Consider the following 16,228-nt stretch of genomic DNA (forward strand, 5'->3'; position numbering starts at 1 on the left):
TACAAAGCTCAAGTTTGCTAAAATGGTGGGTTTCCAAAATGCCTGCTTCAGCCTTCCCTGAGAACTAGAAAAGCCAGAGCTGGCTGACAATTATCTGTAGACATCCACTGATCCATCAGCTGCTGACAGTTTCAGCTGAACCGGTCAAAATCGTCTAGAATTCGATCAGTCTCGGTATATCCGATCTGGTGCCGATCTTATTCAATGCACAGCAGCATGATGCAGTTACACACAGCGATACAGACAGTAGCACCTGACACATGTGCTCACCGTGGAGGTTCTTCATCATGTGTGGAAAAAGACAAATATGAGTAGCGATAAAGCTACTCAGTCAGCTACGTTTACTGCTGCTTTTACCGGTGTACGAAAAGGATGATTGTGTTTGTACAAGCGCTGTCAAGAATCCTCTGTCACTTCATTTTGAGATTTATTGAATGTAAGACAAAGAATCTACTACTTTTATTTTATATATCAATATACAAATACTTTTTTATTATTACAACAATTAGTACAAACAGTGGACATAGAGTACAAACGACAGAAAACAACATAAAGTCACAATATATGTATAGGTAGGTGTGTGTGTGTGTGTGTGTGTGTGTGTGTGTGTGTGTGTGTGTGTGTGTGTGTGTTTGTGCGCGCGCGTGTATCTACAAGCCATGAAAAGTTATTTTTTTAAACATAATTTTTTCGAAAGTAAGACAATCCCATTTAGGTCAAGCTTTTAAAAAAATTAGACATCGTAACTAGGCATCAAATTATCCTAATTGACACAACGACAGATATTTCAATGAAAAAAATAATCTTGGTTTTATTGAGTTCAAAGTTGCTGGTGTATACTTTACCATATTATTGCCTCTTGTATGTAGTATACTTGTGTGATGGCAGGGAGGCGGAGAGGAAGACAAGGTGGAGAAATTAATTAAAGTGGTTTGAATGACAGTTTGCTCAAGGGTACAGCGCTGCCATCACGCGCTTTCCATCGCTGTGTCCTCATCATTATATCGACACCACATCTAAACCCGTGGTCCCCTTTCCTGTCCCCCCTTTCAATCAAACACTCCTCCTCCGCCTCCTCCTCATGCCTCCCTTCCAGGATCCATCAAGTAAGTGACTGGACGCAACATGGTTTTAATGTTCTCTCCATTAGATCAACTCTGGGCCTATTGTAATGTAATGGGATTGTTCTCTCCTGTTCCCTGACACGATGGGAATGGGGGGGGACACCATGCTGTAACAGCTCAGCTACATGGGATACAGGGGAGCGGGCCAGCTAGGGTCAAGTGACTGTGTTTAATGCAATGCGGACATAGTCCTGGGGCGTGTTGGGCTGTCCTGACAACTCAGACATGGCGAACTGACAGGAAGCTTAGCATGAGCTTATGAACACTGCCTATTTGTTTGATACTCGTTATCATTCAGGCCATCATATATCAAGGTGACTCCCTCCCCGAGTGATAAGTCATATTTCCATTTTACTGTCACCTTAGAAATGTTCCCAAAAAAAAAAAAGATGAATTAGGTGTGGGTGGCACGGAGGTGCAGTGGTTAACACTGTCCCCTCACAGCAAGAAGGTTCTGGGTTCGAGCCCGGTGCGGGCACGGGATCTTTCTGTGTGGAGTCTGCATGTTCTCCCTGTGCCTGCGTGGGTTCTCTCCTGGTACTCCAGCTTCCTCCCACAGTCCAAAGACATGCAATTGGGGACTACGCTGATGGATACTCTAAATTGACCGTAGGCATGCCTGTGAGAGTGAATGATTGTCTGTCTATATGTGTTGGCCCTGGGATAATGTCAGATCCATCCAAATAGAGCACAAATGGACATGCAGGATTAGCAAAGACATTTGTAAAACCAACACTGACCAAAACCTGGTTCTTAGGGTCTTTCAGAGACATTGGTAAATTGGTGGGGTCTGTCTGTTGGAAGCAGCCGTTGAAAGACAAGCTCTTCCTTTGTGCTCATGGATGACTCACCACGTGTCTGTCCTCAACCATTCAGAATGGTGGAATTAAAAAAAACAAACCGCTCACAAAGCCAGCTGCTCGTAAACCTAAATGGCCTGACTGGTTCCTGGGATGATTCAGGTCAGACGTACAAGAAAGAGAGGGAGGAAGCAGAATAGGGAAAGTATTATCCGCTATGCAGGTGGACGAACCAGCAGAGGATATGACGCGTTTCATCAGCGTGATGAGTGAGTGACGATCGCGCCAGAAGAGTGACGAGAGACAGGCCGGCGTACTGAGTAAGAAAGATCCACAAAGATAGAACTGCAGACAGGCGAAGGAGTTTGTATCTATACACACACACACACACACACACACACACACACACACACACACTTAATGTAACTCTTGGATAGTGATTCATTTACAATGACAGAGCTGTTTTCAGTGATAGAGCCTGAGCATAAATATGCCATGCCGCACAGCTGGAAAATGTAGAAATTCATCTGGGTTAAAAAGTAGAGAGATTAATGTTTCACGAGTTTCCTCTCAGATATATATGGGTACATAAACACAGGCCCAGACAGTCTGGGAGGGAGAGGGCCATGGCCAAAGCAAGCACAAAGCCCTAGTTTCAGCAGTCCAAGGACAAGGAGGCTTTCCATATCAACATGCACGGAAAACTAAATGTTGGGAGGCGGCGGAGACATACGGTTGTTTATCGATGTACTGTACGTCCATGAATACTTGTGAGTCAAGCCAAAAAAAAAAAAAAAAGATCATGATGGCTGTTACTTCCTTAAACAAACTGTCAAGATGTGCCTCAAACTGTCAACTATTCGGGACTTTCATGAGGACAGGAAATCATGTAGCTTCCTCCAAACATTCAAGGTCTCGCCTCTCACCATTAAAAAGATAGGGTTTTCTGTAGGGCATAAAACAAAAGTCATAATCCCAGTTCTGTCATAACTGAGGTAAGACTGAGACAGGAAGCTGCTTCCAGAGAGCCGGTATAGGACGGAATCAAAGAGAGAGTCTCATGCCGCAGAGAAGTAAACTATGTCAGTTGCTTTTCATGGTCCGTATCAACCACCTAGTCCACAGGGTGCACGCATGCACATGCACTGACATCCATGCGTATACACAAAGTCATGCACTGACCTACAAACACACGCACACACTCCAGAATGTAAATGTTTTTCTGGTGAGGTCAGGTTCCAGGCTCTTGGCATCTTGGCTCTCCTGTCCTCTATTCTGCTTAGCTCCAGCAGACATCATGGACAGCCTCCTCCCTCCCCCAGAGTGAGAGAGAGAGAGAGAGAGAGGGAGAGAGAGAGACTAGAGGAAAACATAGCGGTGATGCTGCTTTAACCAACTCGCCAGACTCCAGACAGTGTTTTCCTACGGCCGGTTATGACTTCAGCTGCGGGAGGTGATGGGGCCTGCCACAAATATTTCTTGTGGGGAATGGTTCAACACAACAAAACATAAATGCCCTCTCAATTTTGGAGTAGATGAATGGCAGGGAGTTGGAAGGCTTAGCCCAACTCCTCAGCTGTTCCTGAGCACTGTGAACTGACTCAGTGTTGATACTGCAGAGTTTAAAAGGTATTATTATAACAAGTCTTTACAAGTTTATCAGACTTTGTTGTTTTTTTTTCTTCAGTGGCTGAATGACTTCATTCTGTGACATGACCACAGAGCAAAATGATCTGTTTACAATCCGAATGGAGCACGTTAGTACATGGAATTTCAGGGTAATTTAAAAGGCGACGTTCAGAAAAGGGAAAAGAAAAAAGAGAGAATACATTTTCAATGATAGGGACAAACATTTGATAAAATTCTGTTAGGGGAAAAAGTGGCAAAAATACAAAAAAAGGCCATTTGAAAATCTGAAAAAAAAAAGGTCAGAGATTTAACTTTTTCTATTTGAACAACAACAACAAAAAACCTTCTCAGCCATCTTGTTTACATGGCAAATAACCTCTTGATATAACCAGCATCCGAACACAATCACAACAAAATGACCATAAACTCTTCATTGAAACAATGTCCAACCAAGCTGTGGTGGTGGCTCATGCCCTTGGCAAGGCGAGATAACGCTATCAGCTTCCATCATCGCTAAACAAGATTGAGCAAAGTACATTAAGCAGAAAAATACAAACAAATTACAAAGGCTTGAGGCGAAGGCTTTCTATCTAATGTTTGCGGGGGGACTGCGAGCGTCAGTTGGAGGGAAATGGGCCTGCATCTAATAGATCCTGTCCCCCGCCACTTCCACACGGCCAACGAAACAATACACGGCACCATTATCTCAGCGTTAATACTATCCTTCCTTGTGTGCAAAAACAAGCCCTGCAATCTCAACCCTACTGCCACTGTGCCGACGAAACACAAATACAAGACCAAGGGAAAAGATAACAATGGCAGTGGCGTGGAGAGGCGACGCAGCTGTCTGAAGGAGCTCGTGCTGAAATGGTGTCTTTGCTGTGGAAACTTTCTGACCGTCTATAAGTTTGGGCTACTTGTAAGCTTTTCCAATAACACCATTTGGAGGTCTCTCTGTACCACAAACAGGCTCGCATTAGCTTTCCTATCGATCTGATCTCCTAAACCCTCGCTGTGACCCCAGAGGTCATGATTTATGTATTAAGGTGCTTTTTAAAGAAATCCATTTTCCTGTTGAGCCCCCGATGTACCTCTAATGCGGCACCATGCCGGTAATCAGAGAAGGGCTGCATGTTTGATTTTGACACCCCCACCACCTCTCCTCCCTCCCGCCTTTTCATAGTTCACACCCCCTCCTCAACGACTTATCTCCCAACGCCTCGGCACCCTAATCAATACAATAGAGCTTCTGGTCCAACTGGAGTTTCCTCTGCCTGCCTGCCCTCCTCCCTCAATCCCTCTTCCCTCCTTTCCTCACAGCGGGATCCACCTCTGTCAGGGCGCTCGCAAGAGTGTAGCGGTAGGCTTCTGAGAGATTTGGATAAAAGTGCGACGACAATCCAATAGAAAGAGAGATGCCAAAAGAAAGAGGGAGTGAGGGAATAATGAAAAGGAATGTTTGGACTGGTGGACAGCGATCTCGGAGGGCCCCCCGCTTCTTCATGCTGATGTCAATAATGGATCAGCATTGGAGGCTGAGGATAGGGTGTGTGTATCTAATAAAGGTCAAGAGAGGCAGATAATCGGGGAAGAGTGTGTGAGAGTTTGAGATGGATTATCAAACTAAAAACATGATGGTTTAACACACACAAACAGAGGGGAATGTTTCATCTGCGAAGGCCAAAGGTCTCAGCACACCTCTGCAACACATTTTCCCAGGCATCTTGAGAGACCATAAGAAGAGGAAGTTCTTCTTCAAAAAAAAAAAAAAAAAAAAAAATCTGTGAAATAAAAAAAGAACTTAACAGAAGTCGGATGCATTACAGGATGGGAAATTAGATTTGAATGTAACATTTCCATCGTTCTCAAAGCTGGGTCTCGCTGCGACAGAGATGTCACAGTGCTGCTAATTAAAGCTGGCAGAAAGGAACGCGTGCGTAGATATCATCTATTGTTCCTCATCACTCTAATGAGCTTAAATGTCTTTGTCTTTATTCATCAGCTCAAAGGTTACGGAGTTACTGCAATAGAGTCACCATGTTGTTTTAGATTACTACATAAAGCCAGTGTGGCTCCATTTGGCTCTGCACCGTTCCAAATCTTATTTGTGATGAGGGGATACTTTTGAGACGCAACATTTTGGAGTCTTGAGATGTTCGACCTTTTGGTGCTTTTCATTTTCACAGTGTGTATGGATCTACATGTAGCGATGAGAGACGGAAATGTGGGAGCAAAACGAGAGGCCAGATAGACCTGTTATCATGTAACAGGGCTCCCGTTTTGACCTGACCTTGAACACGCCAGCACGCACACACATACACACACACACACACACACACACACACACATACATACAAGCGGGGGGTCATGGGGCATAAAGAGCCCCTGTGTCAGGTCACAGAGCACAGAGGGAAAGGATAAAGGACTTGAGGGATGTGATATGACTAATATGAGGGGTTCTGCAGGCCTTCGGGGGTACTGGCGTTACAGCCAGGGGTGACTGACACTGCTGATCTGTATCACACATCAGAGCAGATCACAGTAGAGGAGAGCCGACCGATCACACACACACATACACACACACACACACACACACACACGCGCATATACATACACACACATGAAGCGTGGACACACATCCAACAGAATGTGCTGAACAGAAGGATTTCTTCAAAAAGTAAAAAAGAGAGAATTTAAATCGTGAGCTAAAAAAAAGAAGAAGACATGTTTACATCTTGAAAATATCTCTTTGCAGCCACAAACCGGAAAAAAGGAAAAAACAAACAAACAAAGTATTATTTCTCCCTCTCAATGAACGGGTTCAAAGATCAGCACCTCGCAGGATGAGACGGGGAAAGGTTTTGCATGTCTATCAGGTTACTTACTTCAAAGGCACCCAGCCATACACAGGCAGCGATGAGAGCAAAGGAGCTGAGGATAGGGCCACATTGTCCTGCTGCCATTATCACTGCTGCCAGAGGATGGACGTCTCATTTTTTTCTATTATAATTGGGATTTTTTTTCTTTCTCTCTCTCTCTCTCTGTCAACAATGGTTCTAAAGAATATGATCTCTTCCTTTGAATCTTTTTTTTTTTTTTTTGAATGGCTCTTTACATCTTCCAAGAGGCCAAAAAGTAAAGAGACCATCTTTCTGGGTTGCTTCTGGGAACAATCCATAGATGGCACTGTTGGCTCATGCTAAGAGTCAGTTGCAAGCACTGCAAAAAGAAGAGGAGGAGGAGGAGGAGGAGAAGGGAAGAATATCTACTGAAACTCATCAACTCTGGATCTGAGAGGAGGAGAAAAGAAAAAAAAATCTTTCATCAGTGCACCCGTGTCATTTGCCAAATATAATCTTGTAACTTCTAATTAATTCAAACTGCTAGAAAGAATCTTTCAAAATATCACACTTTCCAAACAGAATGCTTTTTTATGCTAAAACTGTTCTTTTCCATTTAACAGCTCATTATCAAAAGAGGTGTTTTTTTTTCCTTTTTCTCTCCCACCTTTATCATCTCCTTCACCGATCAACAACACCATAAACTTAATGGTGACAGAAAAAAACATTTTCATAAGTAGAAAATATGAACTTGGCATAATCTATGACTTTTTTAAGAGTTTTACTTCTTTTTCACAATGCGGAACAAATGGCACAACCTACTGATTACTGAGGACGCCAAAAAATCATCAGAGCGCAGACTTGAAATTTGAGATAAGAAAGTTGTTCTTTCTGTTGACATCACTCAGTGAGAGAGAGAGAGAGAGAGAGAGAGAGAGCGCGAGAGAGAGGAAGCCTGTTGTTTATGGTGCAGGTCTGTTGATGATGGTGCGAGGGCTAAATGATGAGACGACTGGAGGTCTGCTAGCCCACCAGGGCCCCAGGGGGGTCCGACTGCCGTGATCTATGGCCTGTCTGACTGGTGAGGTCACACCACAGAAACCTTGGAAAAGGGAAATTAGCAAGCCCTTTGCAATTAAGAGCCCGGACCACAGGCAGAGATGGTATGAGGTCCACAATTTTGACAGTGAATACTCGTGAAAGCTCAAAACCCCAGAAAGTGGACGGTGTGAGTGTGTGCGCGTTCACAAGAAAACACACAAACAAAGGCTCTCGCATGTAGCCGAAATGTGTAAAGCCACTGATTTATACAGAAGATGACAAAGAAAGTCAGACAGAGGGCGCGAAATGGCCTGAGGCGAGCTGACTGGCCCTTGCTACTCAGGCGGTGTGTGTGAGTGTATGTGTGTTTGTGCAGACATGCAGGGGCCCTGGAGCAGCCCTCAGCTCCGGATGAACATATCTCCACATACAGACTCACAGGAAGCACCCACACACACACACACACACACACACACACACACACACACACACACACACACACACACACACACACACACACACACTCACTCATTTACACCATGTCAACAACTCCTGTCTTAACAACAAACTCTAATCCAACATCCCATAAGAAGATCTTAAATTTTGATGCTGCCAGCTAAAATGAGGGATTGTGTAGGTTTGCGGAGGGTAAAAAAAAAAAAAAAAGTCGGAATCAATCCCATACCCTGTCTGCACTGACAGCAGGGTGGACTGTTACTGCAGTTAAATAGTGCATCCAGGTAGTTTCCTTATGGCTGCAGGCACGCAGGTGGACAGGTTTCGCCCGCAGTATGTCGAACACACATGCAGTTGTCTGGAACTGTCAGTCAGCCACCCTGCACCACATCAGACCACCAAGGTCTCATGCATAATTTGGCATCAAATTAATATTTTCTCAACACCAAGGCAAAAAGTGGTATTTGATTAAATATTAATTCGGTGATTAATTTTTCGCATCTGATCTTCTGTCAGGTGAGATTAAAAAAAAAAAAGAAGAAGAAAAAAAAGGACATTTTTCCTGTGAAGCCGGTTGTTGAAGGGCACCTCGTTTCAACTTCACACATCAAACTTTCATTAACTGATACAACAGGCACAATGTTTTCCGGGAGCAAGATTAAAAAAAAAAAAAAAAAAAAATAGAAAACTTGCTCCACTTTGAAAGTGAAAAATAGATTTACAAAATAAGACAGGCTAAGAGCACAAACATGGCTTTTTAATCTGCCTTACAGCCTGGTTGCACTTACAATATGTGCCCAGGACTGTTAGTGTACAGTAGGCCAGATGAAACTAGACAAGCAAGGTCTCTTTGAGACTGTGCTAATGGCCTACTAAGTGACTCTGAATCCACAGAGAAGGACTTGTAAAACATCTCAGCAGTGTGACATATGTCATGAACCTTAGCCGAGATGAGAAGTTTAGTGGTGTTCTGAGAGCTTGTTCCTGAAAAGCAGTCAAGCATATGTCAGTAGTGGCAGGGAGTCAAAACGATGACTACTTTTGTATACGCTCAATGAAGCACTGTAATAGTTCACATACATATGTGGTGTATTGTAAAACTTTTTTCTCTACTGCGCTGATATTTAAAACCTGCTTGACTCCTCACTTCCCAGATTTATGGTCAGACCTTTTCGTAATGAGTGTCATTTGCTCACCTGCCATGCTGCAACTCCTGTAAAGTTATTAATGTATATACGTATGCGCATGGAATTACTACAGCCAGAGAGGTTATGTTTTCATCTGCATGTCATTTGGTCTGTTCTGTCTACTTGGTACCAAGATCGCACGCTTGGGCAAAGGAAGAATACAGGAAACAAACCAACGCTCCTTGGCAGAGGTAAAACAGCTAATTTTCCTTTAAAGTAACACTGTTAAAATGGAGGACTCAGTTATATATCCAATAAAAAAAGGTATGGTTTTTTTGTCTGGTCAAATAACAATATCCGGTATTGATTTATCGTCACAAATGATTTTTACGTCGCCTGGGTCACCTGACAGGGAATTTGTTACCAAAAAAAAAAAAAAGAATCTTGCATTAGAGTAGAGGGCTCTGGGAAAGCACAAATGCCCACAAAGGCAATATGATATGGTTGTAACATGGAGATCCACATCTTGGCAAAGTGGTTATAAATGGGTTAAACTGGATGAATACTGAGGCAACATTTAGCCAACGCATCACTCTGCTGATTAAAAAAAAAAAAAATCCATCTATTTTTACCGATCCTCTCATCAGTTGAACTGACGTGGCTAAACAATTTTCCACATTCACACACACTATTTAACTGTCATAAAGGAAAACAGAGCTCTTGTAGAAAGAAAGCATGATACTAAGTGACATCTGTGGTTACTGGATTGAATCAAAGAAATCCTTCATTCACCTGAAATCATCTCACATAAATCAGCATGTTAGTGTTGTGTGCAAATTTGTGTATTCAATGCGTACTAGTATGTACAATAACTTTCTGAATGGGATTCTATCACAGATACATGCAGTAATATGGTGTCTTTCTTAGTTCCATCCATTAGAAACTGCCAGTGATAAAGAAAGTGAGGTACTTGAGAAAACAGAAAAATAAGAGGTGTGAACCTGAATTTGTGACACCTGTAGTGCACCACGAGGCAATGGCAAAACGAAAAAAATTCGGAGATATCGAGACGGGGAGGCCTACCTTAACCAGGTGCAGAAGCTGATACAAGTCCTCCACCTCATCCCCCTCTGTCTCTCTATAGTCTCTGCTGGTGTCCAGGCTCGAGCCCTGGATAGTACGTCTGTACAGAGGCACATCCATGGCCTCAGCGTACAGCTCTATGGCCTGGTGGCCCACAGTTTGGTACATGTAACTGTCCAACTCATCTGTGACATGGAGAAGAAGATGTTCAAGCTGATCTGGTTACTTGCAGCATAATCCAGGTAGAGCTAACAATATCAATAAATACATATAAATTGAATTGTTTACAGTCTTTTAAAAAATGTTTTTACGACAGTGTCCACCAAGACAGTTAATTTGCCTTCACTCTTTCAATGGCAAGGTTAATTCAAAGGGTATGAACAATACATAAAAATGCATTATGAGATATTAAAGAATTAGAATATGGAACCAATATCAGGATCTAAAATTTGGAAAGATAAAAGGGGATCAACACTTGACGCTGGGGACAATAAATAACAAAGGAGTACATTTATGTAACAATTAAATACCCAAATACAATGATTTTGACGTATTTGTACACACCAAAAATAAATACAAAAGTCAGTGTGTGGTTTAACAATTTATTATTTATTTCACCCATGTTTGGTAGTTCATATCATCTTCATTTACTATCATTGTAATGCATTTCTTATAAGGAGATCAGTGTGCCAGGCATTAAGAGAAGTGCTAATTGTTCACAGTTACAGTATCAATCTTTAAATGTGTTTTCAGCTGAGGCAACAATTAAACCAGCACATCTGCCATCACCATGCTCCAAACACTGAGGTCCCTCACTCCTGTGGCACTTTTTACATAATGCAGCACATTTTCTTTATATGTAATTCATAGTTCCTTGTTCCGCAGAAGTGCAGCTGGCTGGCCCATAAAGCTCAGCACTTATACATCATCACAAACCAAAAGCGGCTCATCTACCTCACCTGTGTGGGCAGGGCGCAGGTTGGCCAGAGCTACGATTCGATGGCCAGCGGCAACACACTGCATCATGTTATAGCAGCTGTCCTTGCCCCCACTAGAACAGAACAACAGAAATAGATACCAAACTATAGCAGTATTAACTTGTGCACACAACTGCAGTATGAGGGAGTGTGATGGAAGAACAGGCTGCAGCAGGTTTCATATTTAGTGTTAAATAAGATGTTTCTAGCTGTACACAGTGCTTTAACAAGCTACCCTTGGCATGTTGTATTCACTTCAAATACTCGTTATCTGGCAACATACACTCATTTAAGTGACACTGTATATACTAATAGCTTACTAAACCAAAGAGTAATTATTTTTAGAGAAACAGAATCGTTCTCCGGTTAACAAGCTAGCAAAGCAGGGAAAACGTTACCTTATTAACGCGACTACTTTCATCTTCTTACTTTTTGTTCAAAACTCTAACGTACCGATTTTTAAACGTGTGTTACTGCTGTTCACTATGTAATGTGAAACAGGCAGAAGAACCGGCGCATTCACCGGAGGCACAAACAGCAACATGTGAATGCGGGCTTCCGGATTGCTAGAGGACCCACTGTATACAACAGGGTGCCCGTTAATACGCCTGATAGAAAATATTTTCAGACCTCTCTCTCTCTTTCTCTCTCTTTCTCTCTCTGTCTCCCTCTCTATCTCACTCACTCACACACACACTCACAAATTCTCTTTCTTTATCTGTCTTCTCTCAAAGTAGACGTGCAACAATGTCTGTGCACATTACAATAATGGTAGCAAAATATATGATGATACAATTAAGATATAAAAATCGTTCTCATCATCTACATTAATGCATGATAACACTCACACCACACCCCACTTACAGACAAGCAGTAAAAACTCATCTGTAACTGCAATTTGCCGTTAACAGGGCTGCCTGTGCATAATTTAATGAAGTTAGTGTGGCGATGCGCTGAAACTTTAACGCTGACACTGACACACATCCTTTGCCTCTTGTCTCTCTAGAGAGAACCAAGAGTCCATGCACTGGTATTCACACACAGGTTGCGCTTTTCCTCTGAGGGAGCCCTATTTTGCTCAGAGGAAAGCCTTTGATGCTCTTTTTGCTCTCTGTTGTTGTGCCAGAGCAGAATAATTGCACTGCTTTTGTGTGCTTCCCTCACCTTCTACCCCTAAGCAGGCCATAGGCAACTGGTTCTGTTTGAGTGTACAAAATTGAGAGAGACACCTCTTCATCCCAGTGCTTTTAACTAGGTTCCCTTTTTTGTTTTTGTTTTTGTTTTGTTCATTTTGAATTCATGGTAAAATCTACAACCTGCAGATGAGCATGATTTATGTAGGTGTAGACGGCAGGAAAGGGCGAACAGGGATCATTTTTCGTAATATAGATTCCCAAATTGCTGTACAAAATAAATCCAAGTTAAGCATGGATGTTCACTCTTGTGCACATTGCATCTTCCACATCCTTTTTTTTTTAAACGCTATCCAGCTTTTTTCTTTTTCTTTTTTAAATTTACAATATTGATCTAATGTAGCTCATTTAAAATGAACCTTGTGGCTACAATGAAGATATAAACATCCCATAAGTCTGATGTATTTTTCAGACATTTCTAGACAGGTGATATTTATTCTCAGTCCTTGGGCAGGTGAATACAAATACAATATGAGGAACATGACAACAAATAGCAAATAAAAATGAATTTGTAAAGTGTATATTTCACAAATAGTGAAACATTTCATTTGACAGGAAGACAGATATAGTGGTCAGATCTTGTTCTTGTGATGTGAGTGTTTGAAAAATGGCCTTGTCTAGGAGAGCACAGGACACATTCCTTTGGGTCTGATTGTCCTTCAAGTTTTTTGAACTTATTCGCTATGTTGTCCAATTCAGTGACTTCACTTAATTTCCAACACAATCCAAACCAAAAGTGCAAATACTGTTACTTATCAGTTTTAATTTTTTGTAGTTTATTACACAGATAAATAAAGAGGCGCGTGGTTCTGATTTTACTTGCGGCAGCATTTTGCTGACGTAAAAAAACCTTTTTATGTCCGTCTTGTTGGTGCAATGGGGATAAAAGGTGTTGATGGATAGCTCAACTGAGACAGAGCCAATGGATGTGAATATGAGACGCATAAATATGAAAGCAAGGTAGCAGGAATCAAATTACACCCTTGGCCTTTTCTTAAAGGAGCATGTGCATATGACAGGTGATTTACACAGACACACAAACTAATTTTTGTTGCACAAGGACACAAAAACTTTGGGTGTAATGAGAAGCTAGACGTCAAATCACAAGACAATAAATTGAGTGTCAGAACAGGCCAGCCAAGGTTGCACCGAGAGAGGCCGGAATACAAACATGTGCTCAGACACTTCTAGTTCGTAACAAAGCGAGTGCGCGTGATGCACAGATTGGCTGATCTACACGTTTTTATAAAGAAGAGGAGGATTGTGAGTGTTTGTAAAATAGTGCAGTAATATGTGCAGACTGATGCCACAGGGATGACGTATTTTGTAGGCTAACCTGGATGTTAGCATCAACATGGGTTCCCTCGACCAACAGCCGATTCACATATTGGTTTTTGGATTATTGCACATTTTGTGCAGCGACATAATCTTCACAAATGAACCCCACTTGTTGATTTTTTTGAGCATAAGTGTAATCACCAAAAAACAACAACTACCTCTTTTTCCGTCAGCGTGATGCTTTATTTAGCCTTGCTAAACCTCTGAGTTTGAAGACTTATTCTTGCTGCATTCTATTAGCTGTTACACCGACAAGGTACCAGTGAGGACAGGTTTAATTTCTTTTATATAAAACTGTGTGGTTCTGTGACAGACCTTTAGCACGATATCCAAGAATATGTTAGCAACGCTAACTCTCCCTCACCGCGGAAAACTTTAGTAACTGCTGTCAATATCTGCTTGAACTCAAAACAATATGCAATTCCTATTCCAACTTCTTATTTTGCAGAACACAAATTGGATTCGAATTTTACTGTAATTTCTATTAAATTTCAACCAAACCGCAAAGCAGAGGACACCCAAGATGCCATAAACTAAGTCAGTTTAGCTGGAACATCTGGAAGAAAAGTTCTGGCTGGGTTTGCTTGGATTAGTCAATGTCTATACACACTATCGGGGCCATAAAAATTATTGACTTCCATCTGTATTTTGGTAAGAAAACAGAAAAGTCATTCGAATTATAAATGAATTTGGTTGACGACAGCCAAATGTTATTTTGAAATAGTGATAAATTTGCAGTCAAGTGAACGATGGCTCAAAGCAGCAATCTTAACTGTCCTCCACTCTTATGTTGCCTCCATCAGGGGCTCATTTTCCAAAGAACTATCAACATAATGATACCTCTTTAGGGCCTAACCACATCCAAATCAGTTAGTAAACAACCCAAAAGGGGATCTGTACACATTTTTACAGACAATTAACTGTTATCACGAGGGGTCCAAATGGATTAGAAGGCTCATTAATGTCTGAGGCTAATCGGTCCTTGATTGGAAATGTGAGAGAATGTGAAATAAATTTGTGTTTTGATCCAAATTGTGTTTGATCATGCAACATCTTTAACAACAGCCTCAGTCCGCAAACAAGAATTGTATTGTTTTTTTCTTTCCTAACCCCCCCCCCCTAAAAATGAAAGTGGTTTTTTTTGCCTCATATGCTGCTACTCCTTTGTAAAAATCACTCAGCTTCTTCATAACTTAGTTGTTATTCTTAAATAACAATAATTATCTTAATTGTTATTCTTAAATATCAATAATTATCTTCATAAAGAAAAAAACCCACTTCTGACTCTTTTCGAAGCAGTGCTGATTCAGTGTACTCTTCCTTTGATTTTACCTGAATTTAATCAGGTTGTGTATCATCGTATTTCACATTTCAAATATTTGGTTATTTTGGTAATACAGTAAACAATAACAGTACCTACACAATTACTACTTCTAATAATAATTTAGATTTGAAAAAAAAATTGAGATTTTTAAAAAAAAAAAAATCTCTCATAATGCATCAACCAGAGAGCTTCAGTGCAAATGGACACTGCCGATGTGTTGGTTTGTTTTGCCATGTCCAATGTTTCCAAACCTCATGCTAAGCTAGAGTTGACTGCTGTGGCCTCGTATTCACCAGACACACATGAGAGTGGTATTAATTTTCTCGTTTGGCTATCCAGAAGAAAGCGAGGAAGCATATTGCCCTTTTACATTTTCGAATGAATTTTAAAAATCCCTTCCCTGACTGACTAACGCTGCAAAAAAAAAAAATAGAGAGAGCGAGAGAACTTTCCGATGAGCAAGCCAGCCAGCCATCTTTAAGTAAAAATGTAATTTCCTGAATATTTGTCCTTGATCTGAAATCGTCTGGCCCTGCTTCTAGCATCCTAGAATCAAATTATGGCTTCAGTGGTTGAGCCTTGTGAAGCTCCAGCCAAAAGGATGTGGCCCATTATAGTACGCCACCATTTCAATAATTATGAAGCTGCAGAAGCAAACTGCACGCATGGCGATCACCTGACCCTGCAGCCAAACACCATACCAGATCTTTAGTCTAATGGTTTACAGAGACGCGAACCACTGGACATTTAGCCTGGATTTAAAAACTAAACCGTAGAAATTTTACAAGAAAGCCACACATGAGGCTAAGCACACAGTCATCAACACATGTTAAAGTTAAACGCATGGTAATTAGTCTGTAAAATGTGCATTAAATATATTGTATTACAATATCCAGTGTTGGTAAACTAGTTTTTTATATTGTCTGCCAGTATGGAGTAATTAGCATGTCTGCTCTCTTGTTCACCATCCTCGGACAGTTTCCCCCCTCGGCCGCCAAACACAATCCTAATCCAGGAAATAGCTCGCAATCAGAATATTGGAGTTGACATCAGAGGTAGCCACAGACGCGATTCCCACACACCCCTCCCAAAGCTTCAAAGGTCTTCCTGGGCCTGTTATGGGTTTCCCTCGTGATGAAGTGTGACACTCCACAAACACAAAAGCCCCAGTCCTCTCGTGGGTCCGCTTTGCTTTTCTTGGATCACTCCAGTCTCTCCAATGCCAAGCCAACTTGGCAAAATGGGCGGTATATCTCTGAAGAGTCTGTTCGTGTGTGTGTGTGTGTGTGTGTGTGT

General features: G+C 41.6%; 1 protein-coding gene across 1 annotated transcript in view; it reads right to left on the reverse strand.

Moving 5' to 3' along the window:
* dph6 (diphthamine biosynthesis 6) overlaps positions 1-11,613 on the reverse strand; it is a 59,331-nt gene extending 47,718 nt beyond the window's left edge. The window contains exons 1-3 of the mRNA XM_086183074.1: positions 11,476-11,613; positions 11,060-11,151; positions 10,101-10,285 (exon numbers count right to left, since the gene is read on the reverse strand). Coding sequence (XP_086039200.1) covers positions 10,101-10,285; positions 11,060-11,151; positions 11,476-11,498 — 300 coding nt within the window. The 5' untranslated portion in view covers positions 11,499-11,613. The remainder of the gene's footprint in view (positions 1-10,100; positions 10,286-11,059; positions 11,152-11,475) is intronic.
* Between the last annotated feature and the right edge of the window lie 4,615 nt (positions 11,614-16,228).

This window comes from Aulostomus chinensis, chromosome 17, assembly GCF_037954235.1.
Source record: "Aulostomus chinensis isolate RoL2024-O1b breed Wild chromosome 17, RoL_Achi_v1.0, whole genome shotgun sequence".
NCBI classification, from domain to species: Eukaryota; Metazoa; Chordata; class Actinopteri; order Syngnathiformes; family Aulostomidae; genus Aulostomus; species Aulostomus chinensis.